At 44.1% G+C, this 24378-nt stretch overlaps 1 protein-coding gene across 1 annotated transcript in view; it reads left to right on the top strand.

Annotated features, from left to right (window-relative positions):
* LOC144268574 (rap1 GTPase-activating protein 1-like) overlaps positions 1–24378 on the top strand; it is a 50909-nt gene that overhangs the window by 21403 nt on the left and 5128 nt on the right. Inside the window, exons 13-19 of the mRNA XM_077823552.1 lie at positions 473–559; positions 2585–2719; positions 4538–4687; positions 6735–6838; positions 8684–8800; positions 9175–9301; positions 14116–14218. Of these exons, the coding sequence (XP_077679678.1) occupies positions 473–559; positions 2585–2719; positions 4538–4687; positions 6735–6838; positions 8684–8800; positions 9175–9301; positions 14116–14218 (823 nt within the window). The remainder of the gene's footprint in view (positions 1–472; positions 560–2584; positions 2720–4537; positions 4688–6734; positions 6839–8683; positions 8801–9174; positions 9302–14115; positions 14219–24378) is intronic.

The following is a 24378-nucleotide window of genomic DNA, read 5'->3' as shown; positions in this document are numbered from 1 at the left end:
TCCGGGAAGACTTCTTATGTGGATTGGAGCCTTCCAAGATCATTGTTCATTAAGTGTTCCTTGATTGGGCACTTAATTTGCACATTGCTTTCTCAAGAAGCTGACCAAATGCTTTATAAAGGCTACTTAAAAATCAAGCAAGTACACAGCCAATATTCATAACTTTGAATACAAAAATGATACATGCATACAAATAGGTTGAATAGATTCAGCAGAGCATAACCTTTACAGAGATATGTTACATGGCATATGTAGCATAAAACATATTCCAGTTATGTCATATATATACATTCATAAGCATATTTCCATAAAGCCTTATGGGGTGCACCATCACACACCCCTTCACCTCTAGGTTGCTGTTTCCAATTTGGTTCCAGGATTGGGTTGGATAACCCTGGGGGTTAAGGAAATGTATATCCAGAGCCTTTTCTAGGTTACCATTTCCAATCTAGACTTCCTTTTTTTCCCACAGGGTTCAGAGTTTCGTGAATTCCTCTTGGCTAAACTAATCAATGCTGAGTACAGCTGCTATCGGGCTGAAAAGTTTGCCAAACTAGAGGTGGGTCTGTGTATGTGAGTGTTCGCATTAATATTTAATAAATGCAAAAAACTGTGTTAGTGCCAGGTTAAGGCTGCACAATTAATGAAAGACATAGAAACTCTTAGGAAATTAAAGTCCCTTAAAAATAAAGTAAATTAAATGTTAAATCAGCCTTGTGGTGCTTCTTGTATGTTTTATTATCTATATCTATATTAAAGTACACATTTAACCCCTCCAAAACAAGAATAGAATATCTGGCGTACATGCAAAGTGGCTGCTACTAGAACCCTAGTGGTTACATTACTTGACTTTATACAGTGAAAGCCACCCAATCTTAATGTTGCATTCGCTTAGGTTTTTGCATTTGATTCAGGGTAGATTGATTTAACTCAGCAAGTAAAAAATCTTGATTTAAATAATCAATTTTAATCTTGTTTTGCATTTATATTTTTTAGTTATTTTCCTAAAGAAAGGTTTATTTGCACTGGTTGATAACCATTAATGCATATTGATTTGCAACCAAATATAATTTTGACACTAAATTTGATACTTCTTTTTGCTAGTCAGGAGGATTCACTATATCTATACACATTTATTTAAGCAATTATATTGCTTAACCTGCATTTATTCAAATTCTTAATTTTTACATTTTTTTATTGTATTAGAAGATGTGAATTATGCATTTCTTCATTTATTCGATTTTTGTGTGTGTGATTTGTGTGAAGCTGTATTTGAATGGAAATTGGAATATAGTTAAAACTACTTTAAATTTAAAAAGTAAGATTATCAGAACATGTTTGCATTTAAATTCAACTGATTTATTAAACAAAGTAAGTATCCTCAGCAGTGAGTGAACTGTACTATTTTTTCTGGCAACATGTCCTTCAAGGCCTTAGAACTAGTAGGCCTCATCTTCACACCTAGTTTTTATTCATAGATTGGAAGAGGAAGACAAGCTTTCCTGCTTTTTAAACTCCCGGTCCATTTGTTAACTCTGAATGAACTAGTCATTGAACAGAAATAGCTGAATAAACTGAAATGAAGAAAATATTCGTGCTGTACCTGCAAAAGACTATCAGTAGTTAGCACTTCAACAAACTCTGGTTCCAGATGCTTAGCCAGTGTCTTCCACCAGTTCAGCAGTGATATTTTTTTAAACTTTGGCAGCAGACATGTACTGATTTAAGATTATATTTTGTAAATTTAGTTTAAATTATTTTAATAGATTGTAGTAAATTTAGGCCCTTAACATGGGTTGTCATAATTTCAGATAGGTTTATTTTTAAGAATAAAAATGTATTTAATTTAAAGAAAGAAAATATGATTTAAATGAAGAAACTTATTTATTTATTTTAAATAATCAGTTTTTATCCACCCTGATTTCATTTCCTAGGCTCTTCTGAGGAGGGGCCGAGGGAAATGGTAAACAGAAGAAATGAAGAAAAAAGGCACCAAAAAATAGCTTAAGGAAGTATAAGGAAGTTAGAGAAGGGTTCACATTTGGAAGAAATCATATTCCTCTTAACACTAGAGAAAGTGGGATGTATCAATTATATCTGAAACATAGAGTCCATTCTCTCTCTCCTTCTTTCTCAGTGCTTTGTCCTTTATTTTTTCTCAAAAAGAAAAGGAGTACTTGTGGCACCTTAGAGACTAACCAATTTATTTGAGCATGAGCTTTCGTGAGCTACAGCTCACTTCATCGGATGCATAAAGTGGAAAATATGGTGAGGAGATTTATATACACACAGACCATGAAAAAAATACACATTGTAAGGAGGGTGATCACCCTCCTTACAATGTGTATTTTTTTCATGGTCTGTGTGTATATAAATCTCCTCACTGTATTTTCCACTTTATGCATCCGATGAAGTGAACTGTAGCTCACGAAAGCTCATGCTCAAATAAATTGGTTAGTCTCTAAGGTGCCACAAGTATTCCTTTTCTTTTTGCGAATACAGACTAACACAGCTGCTACTCTGAAACCTTTATTTTTTCTGTCATTCTATTCTGTCCCTTCTCTCTCTCTCTGCCCTGGTGTAGGAGCGAACTCGCAGTGCCCTCCTGGAGAGCCTTTTTGAGGAGTTGCAGCTCCGTAGCCGCAGCATGATGGGCCTGGCCTCTGGGGACGATGAGAAGATGGAGAATGGGGGTGGTGGCTTCTTTGAAAATTTCAAGGTGAGAGATCAAGAACTGCTGCAGCCTCTTAAACCTATCCCTCTTGCAAAGCCACCGCCACCCAGCTCAGTCCCAGTTCAGGATACATTAGCCCTGTTGGGCACATGTGCTTGGGGTGGCAGGGAGTGGGGGACAATATGGTTCCTTCTCAACAGCCACATTTTGCATTGTATTTTTACATACTTCACAAGGAGAAATGCAGCTTCTCCCTCTCCACTCAGGGGAGATGCAGCTTGGCACAGTACAACATCCCATGCTGTTCCTAATGTGAGGTCTCTGGATGGGATGAAATGAAGCCCTACCCCCCTGGCCCTGGCTGGCATCTAGTAGCAGGGAGGACCCAATTCCCCTGATGAGAAAAGAGATCAGGAACTTGCAGAAGGAAGTATGATGGGTTCGGGGGGCAGAGCCTTTTGTCCCCCAGCATCACACTGGCTCTATCTCCAGGACAGCAGCAGCAGCTGGGAAGGTCCCATCAGATGGTTGTTTCTAACAAAACTGTTGCTGTAGTATCTCGGTACTTTGGAATGCTGAGATACATCTTTTTCCCTCTAAAAGCATGAGCTCTTTTTTGTATGATGTGGTGGTATCAGTGGCTAATCTCCAGGAACACAGGGTCAGGGTGATGTGAGGGAGGGAACGCGTATACCAGTGATGCTTAGACCTCAATGATTCAGAAGCCAAATTAGCGATCAACATTACCCAAAAGAGCCACAATTGTGTGACTTCATTGTTTCATTTACTTTCTCTCTTTATATATATACTATTCTCACAGCAAAATGACTGACCAAGTATTCTACAATAAAAAGCATCCTGATTGATTGATTAGTAACTTAGCTCGGTTAATAATTAAATCACAGTATTTTAATATCATGTGTTGCAAAGAGCTGCAGGAGACACATTGAAGAGAAACTTGCAGCTCCTGAGCCTCAGTCTAAGTATCACTGGCCTACTCAAACAGGAGGGAATGAGTGTGCTGATTCTCACTCCACTGCCTGCCTCTCTCTTCCTTTCTTCCTGCACCATGTGTGGTACATGCCTAGGGGGACAGACAGCCATATCTCAGGTACCAGCACCTCACTTGGCACTTCAGCCCCCTTGGTTGGCAGCTCTCATCAGAGTTGCTGGGGACAAAATAGGAGCCAACTCCCCACTCACCTGTAGAGGTGATTGGTGCAGGTCAGGACTGAGGCCCAGTGGTAGGGTGCATGTGAGTGAGTAGCTTACTGCCCTTGCAGCATCTGTTCCGTGGATAAATAGAAAATTTCAGAATCTGTCCAGCACCTTTCGGCATATACTCCAAAATCTGCTTCTCTGGCCTCTGGCATCACTGTGTTCAGATAGCCTTTTAAGGGGCTGGAGAAGAGGGAGGGGGCCTGGGAAGTGGTTTTTTCAGAGTACTCTAGTTTCAGTGGGGCAACTTCTCTCTCATGGCCATTGCATAGGCCTGCATGGGACTGAGCCCTCCAGCCTTACATGAGGTTTTGGTCCCTTTTCTTGCACTGAGTATGACTGTGTGAGGTAATGCTGGCTTTTTGGGAAAGTTGTAGTGTTGGTGGGGAATCTCTTTATCTCCTGCAGGAGGACGGGGGAGACTGCGAGCAGAGGGAACAATCTTTCACTGACCCAGGGGCACATAGACAAGATGGAACCAAACAGGCCTTTCCCATGGGTAATTTTTGGGCTGCTGAGCTCTAGTGATGAGGGAGGATATCTCTGGTACTGGTGTCTGTCCTCACCTGTACTCCCCACTGTGGTGATCTTCATACTGTCCTTTATGTGTGTCTGTGTCTCTCTGTCTGTCTCTCTGCCTTCCAGCGGGTGATCCGAGGCCGCAGCCAGAGCCTGGATACCATGGGGATAGCCATGAGGAAACAGCAGCAGCCGGCAACCCCACCCAGCTGCCCAGCTACTGCCGGCCTTGCTCTCAACCAGAGTGTCGCCGAGGGCACCAAGGCTATTGCTGCGGTAAGGTACTGGGAGGAAGTGCCACTGGAAGGGGCCCAGCATGTCTCTGATCCTCCATGATTCACCCACACTTTTTGTCCCTCTACCCCTATTAGTGTGTCCCTCTGTGAATCTTTTATGTTTGTATCACTCCATTTCTGTCTCTGTGTGTCTGACTGGGTGTTTCTTTGTGCATCTCTCTCTTGTGCTGAGTCTGTGTCTCTGTTCTGTCTTCATTTATGTCCCTGGGTCCCATTCATCTACACACTGGATCTGAGCTTGGCACAGGGCTTGAGAGGAAGGGCAGAGGTGGCTTGGCATCACCCTTGTGCCTCCTTTATTTTGGGCTAGCTGTGGATCTGCATGCTGCCCTAACTGAAAAAAGACCATACACCTTGATTTTTACCAAGACAGTCCCAGTTTTTCCAGAACAGTTTTCCCAGAACTGAGAAATTCAGCATGCTGGAAATGTTCGTGTTTCACTTCATCAATCAAATGTTAATTTTTTAATAACTACAAAATGTATGTTTCAGTCATACTGCTATGCTGAGTAGAATTCACTTGTCAGGAACAACAGTTCAGTAGAACAAGCACTCAGTGGGATGAACAATATTTGGTTTTGGCAGTGCCTGTGATCATCTAACTTTTCTCTCACTCCAGTCTTTTGCTTGATGTGACTGTTAAGGACACTTGGTTGGTGTTGCATTATAAACTCATTCAGAGCACTACATTCCAGGAGAAATGCTCCATTCTGAGAAATATGCCCATGTCACTGACAGAAGTAACACCTACTTGTATAAGAAAAAGTGCACTCATGTCTTCTGTATGAATATTTCATGACTTTAGAAAATGTTGCCACAAAAGTGTCCTGGTTTCTGATTCTGAAAATATGGTTACCCTAGCTAACTCACACCTGGCTGCCTAAGGCTTCTGCACTGGGGCTCCGCAGGGCTGGTGTAGTGCCAAAACCACCAGCTCTATGTCAACCAGGGAGGTCCCTTTCTTTGGGGAATTGCTGCCCTGGGGACAGATGTAGCTTTACAGATCCTTTATGCCTGCACTAAGGAGCCATAGAATAGTGATGAGCTGGGCCCTTCCCCTCTCTCTCTGAGTCTGTATTTCTCTTTGTTTCTTTGTGTCTCCTTTCAATCTGAGTTTATGCCTCTCTTCCAAAGTCTTTCTGTGTCTCTCTTGATGACATTGTAACTCTCTGCCTGTCCGTCTCTCTTTCCATTTCTCTCACTCTGTCTCCTGTCTCTCTGTATCTCATTCTGCCTGTCTGTTTTTCTTCCTCTCTGTCTCTCTTAACATCTGTGTTCAGGGCCGGATTAACTCTCCTGTGGGCCTGGGGCTATTAGATTTTGTGGGGGCCCTGTATACAAGTCTTTTTCGTGGGAGGGAGTTTGGGGCAGGAGGGGGCTGGGGCAGGGGATTGGCTGGAATGATTTAGTTGGGGATTGGTCCTTTTTTTGAGCAGGGGGTCAGACTAGATGACCTCCTGAGGTCCCTTCCAACCCTGATATTCTATGATTGGGGTGCAGGAGGAGATGCAGGATCTGGAAGGGAGTTTGGTTTCAGGAGAGGGATTCTGATCTGTGGCAGGAGATTCGGATGGAGGAGGGGGTGTGAGGTGTAGGCGCCGGCCGGGAGGCGCTTACCACAGGCAGCTTCCAGCTGGTGGTGCAGCAGGGCTCAGGCAGCCTGCCTGAGCGCCCTGCTGCGCCGTGGGACTTTTAGCAGCCCGGAGTTGGAGATCGCTGCCTGTGATTTATTTTTGCGGGGTTCCCCTTGAGCCAGGGCCATGGGCTGCAGCCCCTAAGGCCTCTGCCTGTATTGAACCCTCACTTCCTCCCCTCTCTTTCTCACTGACAGCTTGTAGGAGTTCTTCCTTCACATTCTGGTTCCTTGGGGGCTCTGGGCAGCACTATTACATATCAGAGATGATGCAAACAGAGGGTCTGGGATCCAGGCTGCACACTCCCTCTCCCCCTCCTCCAGTACCCCATTGCTTTGTCTCTCACACTCCCCTCCTTCCTTCCTATCACTTCCTTACTCTCCTTCTCTCTAGTCCTTTGCCCTGCCTGGGAGGAGCCCATCACGCACCCGAGGCAGCCACTTCCACGGGCGTCGCAGCAGTGCCATTGGCATTGAGAACATCCAGGAGGAGAAGAGGTAAGAGCTGTGGGAATGGGTGGGGAGCAGTGGGATGAAGGGTGCTGGGGCAGGGGAAGAGAGAGGAGAGGTGGGAGGAACTGGGACCAAGAGGAGATGGAGGATGGTGAAGGCTGGGAGAGGCAAGAAAAGGGAAGATGGAGAGGTGGGATCAAAGGAACAGGAAGGGGAGCAGACTTCAGAAGAAAATAGGCCTGGGACCCAGGGGAACTGAGAGGAGGTAGGAAGGGAAAGAAGTCGGGGAGGGGTAGACAAGGGAAATGGGAGGGAGGGAGGCAGGACCAGAGTGAAGGGGAGAAGAGATGGGAACAGGAGTGTAGTAGACAGGACCTTTATCAAACAGAGTAGAAGATGATCCAGGATTCCTGCCTGTCCTGTTCCATCCCCACTGTGACAAAAACAGTTCTGCTGTGCGCATGTGAGAGGAGAGTGGAAAAAAATACATTTTTTCCATTTTTTTTAGAGAGTAACTAAATCTTGTGAATTTTAAAAGAAATAATTGTGAGAGTTTTCTTAACATGCTATAATCAAAATGGCTGAGGTTTGAGACTTGCAGACTATCACAGGAGTAGCATTCACAGAGGAGCAGAGCACAGCCTTCATCCAGGGCTTGATGTAGCTGAGTTATGAGCATTTGAAAATTGCACATTGAGTAGTAGAGGTTATTTTGTTAAACTCTTAATGGGCCCCAAAAGGGGTGCTGTGCATTAGGGGTTCAGTGTATGCCAGATCCAAAGCCCAGTCCTTTGAACTGCTGTATACGCCACATGAAACCTTCCCAATTGTTCACGAAATCCAGGAATCTGTCAAAGGGCTCAGTGTAGAGAAGAGAACCCCCTCTCCCAGCATGCAGACAGCCATGACCGTCACCACGGGTAAAATCTGTGCCTGTGAAGTCTCTCCCCATGTCTCTTTCTCTTGCCCTTTCTTAAGAGAGACACTGACAGACTTATTTGTATTTAAAATGATGTATTTTTTTAGAACAAAAAATTATATAGAGGCAAGTTCCCATTAACAATGTATCGAAAATAAAAAACTGTCACAACACTCGCACTTTTTGTGGCTTACCTTTAACGACAATTTTACATCTCGTATAAATACATTCCTCAGCCCAGCCCTTTGTGTTACTCACCTCCCTGCCCTCTTCAAGGATGTTTAAAGATTTCCTGCAAAGGTGGAAAAATGGGTCTGTGCCCTTATCTTCTTCTTTATAATACAGAAAGAAGGTGTTGGGTTTCTTTAGATTTTCTTCTGCTTGTTTTCATCTCAGATATATCAGGAATGCGAAGCCTGCTCTTCCCTGCATTTGCTGGTTGACTCTTGAGATGAAGACTAGGAGTTTTCTCAGCTCCTAATTGAAGGGGCTGCACTGCAGAATAATTCACACAGAGATTTCCTCACAAATATATTAGTTAAATAGGTGTCAGCAAAAACACAAGTTTGATACAGTCTGAAAGAAAAACCACTGCTGCTCTCAGTTAGTCAAATGTCACCTCCTTAGCATGTTTGACACTATAAATATACTACATCTCCAGTCAACTGTAGAGTCTTCCAGGTTAGATAAGATCTGAATTTCTAGTGGGATGGGGCTGGGGGGAGCAAGTTGAGAAGAAATTTTAAAAACTCAAACCCTTTCAGGCCTTTATGATAAAAATAAAAGAAGCATAAAAAGGCCCAGTCCTGATATGTTCTTCCTTTGTAGACCACTTAAGAAGATTGCTGTGTTCCAGCACCTTGTACCTGTGTCCCCCATAGAAATCCCTCTCTGTATTTCCCCTTGTAGGAAGCATTAGGTAACACAGTGGTAATTCATGTCTCATGTAGCTAGTTTTCCTTTCACTCCAGTAGGGATGTTGCTGACAGAATCCAGAAGGTGCTGGAGAGTCCAGGACCCTTTTTTGACCTGAAGTCTGATGGCTCCTCCAGTCCCAGTTCCCCAGAGTTCCCAAACAGGAAGAGCAAGTGAGTTGAAAATGGTCTTTCTATTCAGGAGAAACTCTTGGTATCCCTGGGGAAGGCTTCAGCATGGCAGGTTTCTCACTTTTTGTCCCCTCACATAGGTATCTTGACTGCAAAGAATGTGGTCGCTAGTGATTAGAGCCAGCGAACGGGAGTTAGTTCTGCCAGGTTCTATTCCTGGCTCTGATACTGACCATGGATGAGTGACTTCCCCTCTCTGGATGATCCCCCCCCATCAATATGGATGATTACAATAAAGCTGCCTCACAGGGACTTGTAAGGCTTTGTTAATGTCTGCAAAGCACTGGAAGGGTCTTGGGTGGATGGTGCAAAATGAGATCTGCAATGATGGTGATAACTTTGGACTTGGATTTCAGAACCCTCTCCAATCAAACATCGGGATATTGTGTGATGCAGCCACTCTCACGCTCCTCATCCAATGTGAGTAGCTGCTGTAGTGGAGTGAGGGAAAATGAAACATCTGAGGAAGAGGAGAATGAGACGGTGAGTGTAGGATTTATAAGCCCTAAAATACAGAGATTCCCTCCCCCTCACACTCTGGGTCACCCCCTTCTCCCGCTTACCCCTAACACCAGCTATGTCCTGGGGCCTAATAGGTCTACCCCAGTTGTGAGCCTAACTATGGGCAAGAGGATAAAAGTTTGTAAAGTATTACAGTAATCTATAACAATGAATGCTGATAGGAAAAGCTGGAAAAGGAACAAAGACTGAATTAGTCTGAATGAAAAGACCTAGTGTTATAACTCAAGGACTATATTAAGCTCATGCCTGGAAAACAAAGTGGGGGACTGGAAATCAATGGACCAAATTAGTGTATCAAAAATTAGGCCTAATTGGTGGGCAAAATAATCATAGAATAAAAGTATAGAAGTGTAGGACTGGAAGGGACCTCAGTAGGTCATCTAGTCCAGCCCCCTGCACTCAAGTCAGGACTGAGTAATAACTAGACCATTCCTGACAGACGTTTGTCTAACATGTTCTGAAAAACCTCCAGTGATGGTGTGATGTTCCCCTGTGTTATCTGGACCGGTGATCTGCTAGGTCACTCCAATCCTTGACTCTAGGATCCAGCCTTACCCTGCTCTGCTGTGAGAACCCCCACTCCCAGGCTGGTCATGCACAGCCTCGAGCATGTAAGTTACATGAGTGAGCACTTTTGGCCAGCTGCTGCTTGGATTGTGCAATCGAATGACACTAGCCAATATCTCCGGTCCCAGACACAACCCTAGGAACCTCCGTCTTGCAGTGTCCAGTTGTGTCCAGTTCTTCAATTTAACAAAGAAATTGATATGTACCAGGCTTGTTATCCCAAGGGGAGTCTCTGACATGCTTCAAACCAAATGCACTGGTTCAGGTAGAATAAACAAACAAATGTATTAACTACAAAAGATAGATTTTTCAGTGATTATAAGTCAAAGCACAACAAGGGGGAGGGATAGCTCAGTGGTTTGAGCTTTGGCCTGCTAAACCCAGGGTTGTAAGTTCAATCCTTGAGGAGGCCATTTAGGGATATGGGGCAAAAATTGGGGATTGGTCCTGCTTTGAGCAGGGGGTTGGACTAGATGACCTCCTGAGGTCCCTTCCAACCCTGATATTCTATGATTAAGTCAGATTTGGTCAAATGAAATAAAGGCAAAATGCATTCTAAGCTGATCTTAACACTTTCAATGCCCTTACAAACTTAGATGCTTCTCACCACAGGCTGACTGGTTGCCCTTCAGCCAGGCTCTCCCCTTTGATCAGTGCTTCAGTCGCTTGGTGGTGGTGTCTGTAGATGGAGGTGGAAGAGAGAGAGAGCATGGCAAACGTCTCTCCCTTTTATCATGTCCTTTCTTCCCTCTTGGCTTTGCCCCCCCCCCTTCAGAGTCAGGTGAGCATTACCTCATCTTAGTCCCAAACTGACCAAGGGAAGGGGAGTGACTCACTCGAGAGTCCAACAGATCCATTGTTGCTGCCTAGGCCAGTGTCCTTTGTTCCTGTGAGGCTGGGCTGGGTTTCTCCCATACATGCCCTGATGAGGTGTGAACTGCCCCTCTGCTCCTGGAGAGTTTTGCCTGGGCTTGTTTTAAGCCATGAGGTCATATTTTCAGACTCGTAACTATATACATGAAATTACAACCTATAACATTACTATAACAACAATGCTCAGTGCATCATGAGCCTTCCGAAGACACCTGAGATGACAAACTTTGCATTGGATACCACACAATCATATTATAAGGATGAATATGGGGGTGCAAGGTGTTCTCCTGAGGTACAGAGCATCACAGACGGAGATTCCACAACTTCCCCAGGCAATTTAATCCAGTGCTCAACTACCCTAACAGTTAAGAAGTTTTTCCTAATGTCCAACCTAAACCTCCCTTGCTGCAATTTAAGCCCATTGCTTCTTGTCCTATCCTCAGACGTTAAGAAGAACAATTTTTCACCCATCTCCTTTTATGTATTTGAAAACTGTTATCCCCTCCACCAGTCTTCTTCAGACTAAACAAACCCAATTTTTTCAATCTTCTGTCATAGGTCATGTTTTCTAGACGTTTCATAATTGTTGTTGCTCTCCTCTGGACTTTCTCCAATTTGTCCACATCTTTCCTGAAATGTGGCTCCCAAAACTGGACACAATACTCCAGCTGAGGCCTTATCAGCGCAGAGTAAAACGGAAGAATTACTTCTCGTGTCTTGCTTACAACACTCCTGCTGATACCTCCCAGAATGATGTTTGCTTTTTTTCCAACAGTGTTACACTCTTGACTCATATTTAGCTTGTGGTCCACTATTGACCCCCAGATCCCTTTCCGCAGTACTCCTTCCTAGGCAGTCATTTCTCATTTTGTATGTGTGCAACTAATTGCTCCTTCCTAATTGGAGTACTTTGCATTTGTCCTCATTGAATTTCATCCTATTTACTTCAGACCACTTCTCCAGTTTTTCCAGATCATTTTGAATTTGAATCCTATCCTCCAAAGCACTTGCAACCCCTCCCAGCTTGGTACCACCTGCAAGGTTTATAAGTATACTCTCTATGCCATTATCTAAATCATTGATGAAGATATTGAATGGAACCAGAGCCAGGACTGATCCCTGCAGGACCCCACTCAATATGCCATTACAGCTTGATTGTGAACCACTGATAACTACTCTCTGGGAATGGTTTTCCAATCAGTTATGCACCCACCTTTTGTAGCTCCACCTAGGTTGTATTTCCCTAAGTTTATGAGAAGGTCATGTGAGACAGTATTAGAAGCCTTATTAAATTCAAGATATACCAGATCTGCCACTTCCTCCCATTCACCAAGGCTTATTACTCTGTCAAAGAAACTATTCAGTTGGTCTGACATGATTTGTTCTTGACAAATCAATGGTGACTGTTACTTATTACCTTCTTATATTTTAGGTGTTTGCAAATTGATTGGTTGATTATTTGCTCCATTTTCTTTCCTGGTACTGAAGTTAAGCTAACTGTTCTGTAATTCCCTGGGTTGTCCTTATTTCCCTTTTTATAGATTGGCACTGTATTTGCCTTCTTTCAGTCCTCTGGAATCTCTCCAGTCTTCCATGAGTTTTCAAAGATAATTGCTAATGGCTCAGTTATCTCCTCAGTCAACTCCTTGAGCATTCTAGGATGTATTTCATCAGGCCCTGTCGACTTGAAGACATCTAACTTGTCTAAGTAATTTTTAACTTGTACTTTCCCTATTTTACATAAGAACATAAAAACAACCATACTGGCTCAGACCAATGGTCCATCTAGCCCATTATCCTGTCTTCCACCAGTGGCCAATGCCAGGTGGGATTCAGAGGGAGTGAACAGAATAGGCATTCACTGAGTGATCCATCCCCAACTACACACTCCCAGCTTCTGGCAAACAGAAGCTAGGGACTCAGAGGCTAGCTGCAGATCCTACCTCATTTTCACTAGCATTCACTATGTTAGACATCTGATCACTACTAACCTTTTTGGTGAAAACTGAGACAAAAGTCATTTAGCACTTCTGCCAGTTCCACATTTTCTGTTATTGTCTTTTCCCCGCTCACTGAGTAATCAGCCTACCCTGTCCTTGGTCTTCCTCTTGCTTCTAATGTATTTGGAGAATGTTTCATGAGGGGATGAGTGATTCCACCTAGCAATTCCTCTTGGGATCCTCCAAAAGACTTTTAGGGGAAAATTAGAAGATGGTGGCTGAATGAAAGACCAGAATACAAGAAGAAGCAAGCTTCACCATCCTGGCTGTCACCCCCACCATCTCTTGGGACGCTGGGAATCACCATGACACTGCTGGGCCTTTGTCATCCTGATCCTGAGAGATGTCCTGATGAGACTATGTCAGAGAGAGGGACCCAGATGACCCTGCCACCTCCATCAGCTAAATGCCAGCCATCACCTGGGATAGGAGACTTTGTCTCCCTTTCTCCCTCCGCCCAGCGGCATCCTTTGTTTTCCCTACCTTATTTATTTTCTTTCTATCTCTCGCCTTCTGTTTAATAACAGTCTGGCTTAGCTGGCCAAGACTGCATTTTTTATTTATTTATTTATTTTTGCAACACTGCTGTAGCCTGCTGCCAGGAAGGTAGAAAAAAAGCAATGTCTTAAACAGCCCAGTGCTGGTACAAGTTTGCCAGGTCTCAGATTGGGTGATCAGCCCATGTGCTGTGTTTCTCCATCAGCAAGATTGCAAATGAGAGTCAGCACCAGAAATAGAAGCATTTTCTATCTTTTCTGTTCCCTTTTATGTGTGTCTATGTTTTGTTTTCAAGAAAACTGGATCAGATTTTAGAGGCAGCTCCAGCTCCTCTCAGCTAACTTCTCTTTTCCCCACAAAGGACAGTTATTAACCTTTTTAATACCATCTAATATTGCCAGTTGGGGGCGTTCCTTCTAATAACTCTCTCCAGCGAAAGGGAAAGGGAACAAGAGATGTTATTAAAATGAAAGCCTGTGTAAAACTTTACATTTCAAATGCTTTGACTATTTTTCCTTCTTTTCTATATCTTTAATAAAAGGTTAAAAGATTTGTAATGGTATGTTTGCCATGTTACTAAGCAGGCTGAGGTCTCTGTATACCAAACCCCGAACTGTTTAATGTTGGACAGTGACATGTTAACAGTGACTTTTGGGGCCCATATATTCCATCAAAATTAATACAACTGTTCCCCAAAAGATTCCCCTCCTCCCACACTCCAGTTGAGTCCTCCCAAGAGATCCCACTTTATTTAAATTCTCCCTTCTTCTGGGTACACTGTGTCTGTCCATGTTTACAAAGTGTCTTCCTAAAATATCCCTTCTTTCCCCTCTCCAGGAGCTGATATGCTCTCTTGAGGGCCCTCAGAAGCGGGATTCCCTGGTTCAGAGTGTGTGGCTGGATGACAGTGTGGGCACACCCAGTAGTGCTAGCTCACCAGGTAAACTGTGCTCCTACCTCCCTCTCTAGAACATGTGAGGGAGTGGAGAGGTAAAGAGACAGCAGCAGCACCTGTTCTCAGTACCCAGAATGGGAGGAGTGCAGGGAGGTGAAGTGGAGTAGCAAAGGGCTGGAGAGGAACACAAACTAGTGAGGGAGCGTAGAGAAGGGGGACAGGGAGATGTGAGGAGAGAGTTGAGAATGAGGGCACTTAGGATGTTCACAGTATAAATGCTTTGATACATATGGGAGTGGGGAGATGGCGGGGGGGACTTTTAGGTAAATCCTGTGGACAGCATGTGTGTGTGTGTATACATATACACACACACACACTATATACACATACACACAGAGACAGATTATAGACAGGGCTAGCAGACCTGTCTGCTATTATGGTTGCCTGCCACTTCCCATTATAAGACCCTGTTTTCATTTGCCTGTAACTTTGTCAGACTTTAACTGTTTGGGCTGAAATTGCCGATGCTGGGTGTCTGCCTCAGGCTGATTTTGAGGGGGGAGGGGAAAGGGGGGAAAATTCAGTGAAATTGGTTTAGCTGTTTCTAGCAATTAGATTACCTTTTTTTCCCATGTTAAAAGAAAATCGTGAGACTTTTCTCAGAACAGCTCTCACGCCCCCATGGTTTGGAGCAGGCAGGGATTAAAATTTGGAGCAGGAGGGTGTCAGGGATGTGACTTTCGCTGTCCCTGTGAAAATCCAACCAAACTTGGCCAGATTAAAAGCCTTTGAAAAATCACACATGCTCAACACAGACTTGCTAGAGCTAAACAACTAAAATCTCTGAAGAGTCCATTGTCACTGAGCATACTGCATCCCCTCCTAGCACTGACCAGCAAATGCATGTGCCATCCCCACAGAGTGACTGAGCATGTTCTGTCCCCTCTCATCTTCACACATGACAGGACTGCACCTGTGCCACCTCCATGGAGCAATTCAGCATATTCCAACCCAGGGCTACAGGAGCTCAGACTGACTTCCCCTGTTGTTGATGCTTCCAGCTGCTCCAGACTGGGGTGGGGCTGGGCAGGGGCACTGGAACTGAGAGCAGGGAGCCCGTTTCTCCTGTTCTGTCAGTGACACTGCACCCCCTTCCTGACAGACACCCAGGCAGAATGGAAAAGGAAGCCATTTTATTAGAATGCAGAGGGGCCAAGAGCTGGATGGGGGGATGGAAAAGAGAATATTGGGACAAGGAGTCTAGTGAGACTGGGACTGCAGGGGGAGGGAAACTGACTGTGAGTGGCAGGGGCCAGGTTGAGCATAGAGACTGGGACAAGGAGCTAGGGAGGGCCTGGGTGGGGAACATGAGATGGGATAAGAAGCTTAGGGAGGGAGACTAGGACTGGAAGCCAGTTTGCTGGGGAGTGGGGGGAGGCGGAGGGAAGGATGAGAGGGACAAATTGTATGAGGAGTTGGGAGGGGAAGACTAGGACTGGCTGAGCAAGGTGACTGGGATGAGAAGCCTGAAGAATGGAGACTGGGCCTGGGGAATGGAACCAGATAGAGTCTCTGCAGTAACAGGAGTTTCCCTCCCTGCAGGGCTATATATCAGGCTGACATTGATATTAAGTTAGGGTATGGAGCCAGACCTCAGGATTTCCAGAGCAGCAGCAGTGTCCCCCTCTCATTATATCCCATGTAGGGCCCTGGCAATGGTGATATGTTGGGTGGCACTAAGGTCCCTGCCTTGAGTGGTCTGATCTTATTGGGAGTAGTGGGGAAGAGATGATGTGTGGCAGGAGATGTACAGGGGCTGATGTTCCGGAACAAGGAGGCGCAGGAGAACCTGAGAAATTAGAGCTCTTAGTGATCTATTACAACTACTCCGATTTGAGAAGTAGGTCAGCAATTCAGTGTGTAAAACTCTGAAACTCCACGGTGTCAGCTCATACTAAGATGGTGTAGACCAGTTTTTGTAGGATTCGGTTCATGTAAAGCCCTAGAGAATATTAACTCTGCCCTCTAGTGATGCCATGCAGCAACCATACAATTAAGATGGATGCCTAGCTGAGTTTGAGATCCCACATTAGACTAAACCAACTTTTGGAGCCAGTTTTTTCCGTATTGCTTCCTCTCGTTTCTCCCTATAGGGCAGAGTTAAGGTTGTTTGGGAGTCCTAATTTAGCATGCTCAGACCTTAACATGTCCGCATGTCTTTGAAGTTTAACTTGAACTCTGAACCTGCTGGGGACATAATGCTTGTTTTGGAGATCATTACATCATCTCTATAATATTTTTTCACCCTAAAATGCTGCTCTGATCTCTCAACCCTTACTCCATTGTAATTCAATGATTGTCTGGGAAATATACAACATAAACTAGGGACTTCCACCCGATCCCAGTCAGTGCAGAGTCCATAAGAGGAAAAGGGAAGTAACATTTTACTGAAAAACAAGGCAGAGATTTCCAATGCAATAACAAACAAGCAGATTGGTGCCCCAAAGGGATGAAGGGGGGAGAAGCAGCTCCAAATGCCAATTTCATGGTAAGGTGTTTTTTTTTTGTTTTGTTTAATTCTTCTCCTCTGCCCTGAAGTTCAGCAGGTAGGAGGGGTGGTGGGTAGTTCCAGCAGCAACATGGGGAATAGGAGTAATTAACAGCTACCACAACAGCACATCCCCCTCAGCAGCCAGCTAGGAACCCACATATTACGTTCAGTGATGGAGTCAGGCTGCAGGGTCTCCAGAGCAGTGGAAACAGGCAGCAGCATCTCTCCTATACTGCAGTATGACAAGAGGTGAATTCTGGGGGAGGAGCTTCAGATTTTCCACAGCAGCAAAGCGTCCCTTTCTGCCAGGCTAGACAGTACTCGCAAGAATCAGGGTCTTCACAGCAGCAGTATGCAGTCTGTGCCTGCAGGGCTTCAGAGGAACCCATTAACAATGTCCATCGTAGGGGTGGAGCCAGGCCCAGCAGCAGAAGAGTGTTCTTGGCTACAAGCCTGTAGATCAACCTTTTTATAGATGTTATTTGTGGGATGGAGGCAGGCACCAGAGTCTCTGCAGCAGCAACAGTTTCCTTCCCCGTAGGGCTATATAGGTGCCTGGCATTGCTGTTGAACTTGGGGATGGGGGTAGGCCCAGGATTTCTGCTGCAGCAGCAGCAGTAAAAGAAGCAGCCTCAGCATATCCCTCTCATCCGGTCCCTGTAGCCCCCTGGCAATGGTGATACCCTGACTCCCTATCTTAAGTGGCCCTGTGTTATCGTCAGCAGTGGGGAAGGGGAGATGATGTGAGGTGACAGGAGACGAGGCTCACAAAGGCTCTGATATTCCGGCACAGGAGAACCTGAGGATGCTGGTGTTGAAACCCTGGAAGAAGAGGAGTCTCCAGCAGGGATTGTTGTTAGTACAGGGGAAGGAAGGAGCCACTTTTCAGGGCTGCTGTTAGTGGTGGAGCAGGAAAGAAGCCAGATAGAGGGGCTTGGTGTGAGGAAGGAGCCACAGAGCTGGGCTGGTCTCAGGGGATGAACTGAAGAAATAGACACTGAGGGGGCTGGTGTGAGGGACACGTGGAGAAGGAGCCACCTTAGAGGGCTATTAGTGGAAAGGGCCAGCAAAAGAGTAAGGGACAGAGGTGGGGATTAGCACAGCGGGGCCTGGTGTTTGGGGCAAGGGAGGAGATTCTGGTCTTTAATATCTCCACCCCTTGGGAGCTCTCTGTGGTTTGGGAAGGCCATCAGAAAGCCAAGCCCTAACTCCATGGAATGGAGGGGTGGCTGCCCTCAGACTTGGTATCAGGCATCACAGAAGTGTGAACCCTCTTGGCACCTGATGGTGGCAGGGCTTTCACTGTGCCTCCATGGCAGTTGTACAGGGGCAGGTCTCTAAAGCATCCAAACTGGCCCAGGTGACAGGAGGCATCTCCCTGCCACACCCTGAGTACATCAACACTGCCTCTGCACAAGTGGCAGGGAGTAGGGGCCCAGGAAGAGGGATTGGAAACTGGTGGGATTTCTGTACCCGCAGGGAGAGACAGACACAAATGGGGACTGAGGAACCAGGGTAAGTTCTGATTAACCTACTTCACTTTTGTAGTGAATTTTGTTGTGTGAGCAGTAGGTGTATTGTGTAGGCAGTAAAAGCACCAGCGCCCTGTGGTTAGATGTGATCCCACCTCGTCCACAGGCCTTGTGGTATGTATGGACAGTCCAGGACTCCTGGACAGTACCCCACTCCTCCTTGCTTCCAGAAAGGGAGTGAATAGGATCAACAGTTTCATCCAGCCAGGTCACCTCCTCCTAGCTGGCCTCTATCCTTGCCTCACAGAACTTGGTCCCATCTAACCATACAGCCTTTTTATTAAACTGCTTCAGACTCCTCACTTCTCTCCCCACCCCCCTTTACACCCTGCTGCCTCATCACATTCACTTTGGTCCCATCCTAGAGCTGAGCCAGAGCCATGAAGTTCAGATCCAAACCACACCTGAATATGAGGATGTCCAGGCCCATCTCTGTCCAATCCTCCCACTTGGGAAAACCTCTGTCACCCCATATCTCCTTCCGCCAACAAGAGCCAGGCTCTCTTGCTTACCTGCTCCCCTGTCAGCCCATATAGCAGGGGAGTGGAAGCTGGTTGACTCCCTGGATATCTCTGTTTGTGTAAGAGACCCTGGAGATAAATCTCTCAGAGGCTGGTGGATCATGCCCCAACATTTGCAGTCAGGATTAGACACTCCATAGTTAATGGTAATGTTCAGCTCCGGACTTTCCTTGAGATTTCCCTCCTGCTGGCTGTGGGTGGGTGGCTATGCCTAACAATTGCATGCTAAGGGGCCAGTGATCTAGTACCACTTCATAGCTCATCCGTGGACTTAAAGGCAGCTCCTGACCTTGCTCCCCTAGTTAGCAACGGTTTGTCAAAAAGATAGAGAACAGGAAAGCCGGTGTGAAAGTGCAGAAGGGAATGCAGATTTGTACCTCGGTTGCTGCCCTGCACCATGGGAGATCCAAGGTTAAAATGGGAAAACCCTGCAGACGTTATCACAGCCAAATGATAATAAAAATGAAAGCTCAAGAAGCAGGATGGAAATGGTCCCTGGGGGTAGACTGTTGATTGCAGACTCCATTTAAAACAGAAAAGGGTCTGTGATGTCATCACACCCAACAGTCTGAGTCTTGTCACAGCAATGCAGAAAGGAAGGGTCTGTGGGATGGGTTGAGCCCTTTGGGGATGGACGGGGCCTTTCCTAGAGATACTGGAGGGGTTTGAGATGGAATGTAATGAGATTGGGAGTAAATAAAAGTGGGGAAGTGTTTTCCTAGGGAGTGTTTTCCTTTTCCTAGGGAGTGTGGGGAAAAAACTGGGGCAAGGATATTTAGATTTACGCAAGTGATAAAAACAGCACATGGTGCTCTTGACGGAATGTAAAAAATACATCACAAAAATACCCTGAGTGCAGCAGTACAATTTAATATTCTCAGACAAAATGACATTAAAATAAAGATAAGGTTGCAAGCACAAATTAGTAATTCAGCATACTCTATGTTACAGGGGTGATGTATTTATGCCAAAACTGAGCACTATGGTACTGAAATGTGGTGGGATGATTCCCATAATTGGAATGTTAAAATCAATGGTTATAACCTATTTAGGAATATTTAAGTGGGCAAAAGGAGGAGTGGCAGTCTGTCAAAAATGGCATTATTTGTTTCCGATTCACTGATACCTCAGAAGAAAGTGATCTTGAGTGCTTATGGATCAATGGCCTAACTGCTAAAGCATGAGATTGAGAATTAGTTGGTATCTGCTATAGATGACCAAATCACAATAAAGAACAGGAAGATTGGTTCCTTATACACCAATGTATAATGTGTAGGAGGAAAAAAGTCTGCGTGATAATCGGGGATTTCAATTTGAGTGACCTATGCTGTGGGTCTCATACTGCCAATACTAAAATATCCTGGAATTTCTAGGTATTATAGATGACAATTTCCTAACTTAAAAAGTGTTGCATCCAACCCAGGAGAGTTCTATATTAGATCTCCTTTTGAGAGATAATGAAGAATTGATCACAAAACTAAAAATGAACAGTAACTTAGGTACAAGTGATCATGACTTAATCATATTTAGATTGTGCAAACAGAGTAAAGTCCAGACCAGTGCTGTATATATTTGGTGCTTTAAGATGGCTGATTTGACAAAGCAGAAAACAATTATGAGAGAAACAGCTGGGAGAAATAATGCAATCAGAAATGTGAATGATAATTGGGAATTGTTTAAGAACACCTTACTAGATACTCAAAAAGCCACAATCCAACAAACAAGGAAGAAGGCCATATTGGTTAAAAAACTGACATGGTTTAGAGGGGAAATGAAGGCAGCTGTTAAAAAATATATAACAAATGAAAGTAAGGGGAAGTTCACAGTAATGAATATAAATCAGAATCTAGCAAATATAGAAAATTGATAAGGGAAGCAAAGGGACACAAAGAGAAATCTATGGCCAGCAGAGTTAAGGACAATAACTTATAATGATTATTATCAATAATAATGCAAAAAAGGCAGAAGTGTTCAAAAATATTTGTTCTGTAGTTGGGGGGGAAGATGATGTAATCAGTCATAACAAATGATAATTACTATTCACAGTCCATTAGTATCTCAGGAGGATATTAAACAGAGGCTACTAAAGTTGGACATTTTAAAATCAACAGGTCCAGATAACTTTCATCCAAGAGTTTTAAAAGAGCTGGCCGAGGAGCTTGCTGGACTGTTAATGTTTATTTTCAATACGTCTTGGAATACTGGGGAAGTTCCAGAAGACTGGAAGAACACTTAACATTGTGTCATTATTTAAAAAGGTTAAACAGGATGACTTCAGTGATTATAGGTCTGTCAGTCTGACAGTGATCCTAGGCAAGATAATGGCGTGGCTGATAGAGGCCTCATAAAGAATTAAAGGAGGGTAATGTAATTAATGCCAATCAACATGGGTTATGGAAACAGATCCTGTCAACAAACTTGATAACTTTTATTTATAAGATTACAAGTTTGGTTGATAAATGTAATAGTGTTGATGTAACAGACTTCTGTAAGCCATTTGACTTGGTACCACATGACATTTTGATTAAAAAAACTGGAAAAATATAAAATTAACCTGGCACACATTAAATGGAGTTAAAGCTGGCTAACTGATAGGTCTCAAAACATAATTGTAAATGGGGAATCATCATCGAACAGGTGTTTCTAGTGGAGTCCCACAGGGATTAGTTCTTGGCCCTATGCTATTTAACATTTTTATTCATGATTTAGAAGAAAACATTAAAATAATCACTGATAAAGTTTCACAAAAATTGGGGGAATGGAAAATTATGAAGGGAATAATGACACTGACAGAGAGTGGTCTGGATCACTTAGTAAGCTGGGTGCAGGCAAACAGTATGTGTTTTAATATGGCTGAATGTAAATGTATACATCTAAAAACAAAGAATGTAGGCCATACTTATAGGATGGGGGACTCTATCCTGGGAAGCAGTGTCTCTGGAAAAGATTTGGGGGTGGGGTGGATAATCAGCTGAACATGAGCTCCCAGTGTGATGCTGTGGCCAAAAAGAGCTAATGCAATCCTGGGGATGTATAAAAAGGGGACAAATTGGAGAGAGTCCAGCAGAGGGCAACGAAAACGATTAGGGGGCTGGAGCACATGACTTATGAGGAGAGGCTGAGGGAACTGAGCTTATTTAGTCTGCAGAAGAGAAGAGTGAGGGGGGATTTGATAGCAGCCTTCAACAACCTGAAGGGGGGTTCCAAAGAGGATCGAGCTAAGCTGTTCTCAGTGGTGACAGATGACAGAACAAGGAGCAATGGTCTCAAGTTTCAGTGGGGAGGTCTAGGTTGGATATTAGGAAAAACTATTTCACTGGGAGGGTGGTGAAGCACTGGAATGGGTTACCGAGGGAGGTGGTGGATTCTCCTTCCTTAGAGGTTTTTAAGACCTAGCTTGACAAAGCCCTGGCTGGGATGATTTAGTTGGGGTTGGACCTGCTTTGAGCAGGGGGTTGGACTAGATGACCTCCTGAGGTCTCTTCCAACCCTCATCTTCTATGATTCTTCTCTGAATCTCAAGCAGGGCCAGATTAACTTTTTGTGGGCCCCCCCTGGGGAATGAAGGGGCCAGGGGCAACAGCATAGTGGGCAGGGTGGATTTGATTTAAATCATTAGTCAGGAAGACTCGACTTAATCATGGTTTTCTACATAAAAGTGCATTCTTGTTGGTTGTTATAACTTTAATACATATTCTTCACATCTCAGAGATAGATGTAGGTTTAATTTTTAGAAGGTACATACTATACATTTTTAAACAATGATTTATTTTGAAAACTTTTCAGATGAGTTTTACAGCTATCAGAAAATAAATCAATGTTTGGTTATTTCATTTACCAAAGGTAAAGCAGATATTTATGAAGACATTGGGAGGTGAACTATCTTCAGTTCAACAGGGTTAATCATTAATATTTGGAGGATTTTCTTGCCACGCTGTATTAGGAGGAGAACATCATCAGGCAGACATTTAAATTGTTTTATTTAACTAAAACAACAACGTTAAGTATTCTGGATTTTTTTCTTCAACAGCAAACATATAATTTTTTAACAAAAAAAGCATATGTCCCTCGCTTCTCACATTTATCTCCAGACTTCTCCTAGTCCAGATCTATTCCGCCCCCCAACAATCTTCTATTCAGTGAACATTTTGAAACTTTGTACTTTTAGACAGAGGTAAGGGATTGATTCTGTGTACACAAATTTGCAGCGGGACAATAGAGTTGAGATCTGTTATTTCTCGCTATATATTATTTATTTATTTTAAAACATTTTTTCTGTTAACAAGCATGTTATCTCTGGAGACACAAATCCACAACTGGAGAACTGCAAAACTAAGCATCTCTGATGGTATCTTCTAGACTGAGCACTGAGTCCCATTGGGTAGATAGAAAGATAAACCTAAATAATCTATACAGAAGCCTGTGGAACCCCTAAAATTGGGTCCCTAATCCATGAACAATTAGAACTCATTTACAAAACTTTTCTTAAACATGACATTAATATATTGTCTTATACTACAGAATTAGAATTTATAATCCCTATTCCATGATGAGATATCTTTGAGCTACAAGAAAAGGAGTACTTGTGGCACCTTAGAGACTAACCAATTTATTTGAGCATAAGCTTTTGTGAGCTACAGCTCACTTCATCGGATGCATACTGTGGAAACTGCAGAAGACATTATATACACAGAGACCATGAAACAATACCTCCTCCCACCCCACTCTCCTGCTGGTAATAGCTTATCTAAAGTGATCACTCTCCTTACAATGTGTATGATAATCAAGTTGGGCCATTTCCAGCACAAATCCGGGTTTTCTCACCTTCTGCCCCCCCCCCCCCCCCCCCAAACTCACTCTCCTGCTGGTAATAGCCCATCCAAAGTGACCACTCTCTTTACAATATGTATGATAATCAAGGTGGGCCATTTTCAGCACAAATCCAGGTTTTCTCACCACCACCCCCTTTTTCCAAAAACCACACACACAAACTCACTCTCTTGCTGGTAATAGCTTATCCAAAGTGACCACTCTCCTTACAATGTGTATGTAAATCAAGGTGGGCCATTTCCAGCACAAATCCAGGTTTTCTCACCCCCCACCCCCATACACACACAAACTCACTCTCCTGCTGGTAATCGTTCATCCAAAGTGACCACTCTCCCTACAATGTGCATGATAATCAAGGTGGGCCATTTCCAGCACAAATCCAAGTTTAACCAGAACGTTGGGGGGCGGAGGGGAGGGTAGGAAAAAACAAGGGGAAATAGGCTACCTTGCATAATGACTTAGCCACTCCCAGTCTCTATTTAAGCCTAAATTAATAGTATCCAATTTGCAAATGAATTCCAATTCAGCAGTCTCTCGCTGGAGTCTGGATTTGAAGTTTTTTTGTTTTAAGATAGCGACCTTCATGTCTGTAATTGCGTGACCAGAGAGATTGAAGTGTTCTCCGACTGGTTTATGAAGGTTATAATTCTTGACATCTGATTTGTGTCCATTTATTCTTTTACGTAGAGACTGTCCAGTTTGACCAATGTACATGGCAGAGGGGCATTGCTGGCACATGATGGCATAGATCACATTGGTGGATGTGCAGGT

Source organism: Eretmochelys imbricata, chromosome 1 (assembly GCF_965152235.1).
Source record: "Eretmochelys imbricata isolate rEreImb1 chromosome 1, rEreImb1.hap1, whole genome shotgun sequence".
In the NCBI taxonomy this organism is placed as follows: Eukaryota; Metazoa; Chordata; order Testudines; family Cheloniidae; genus Eretmochelys; species Eretmochelys imbricata.
This window is presented reverse-complemented; position numbering and strand designations above follow the sequence as displayed.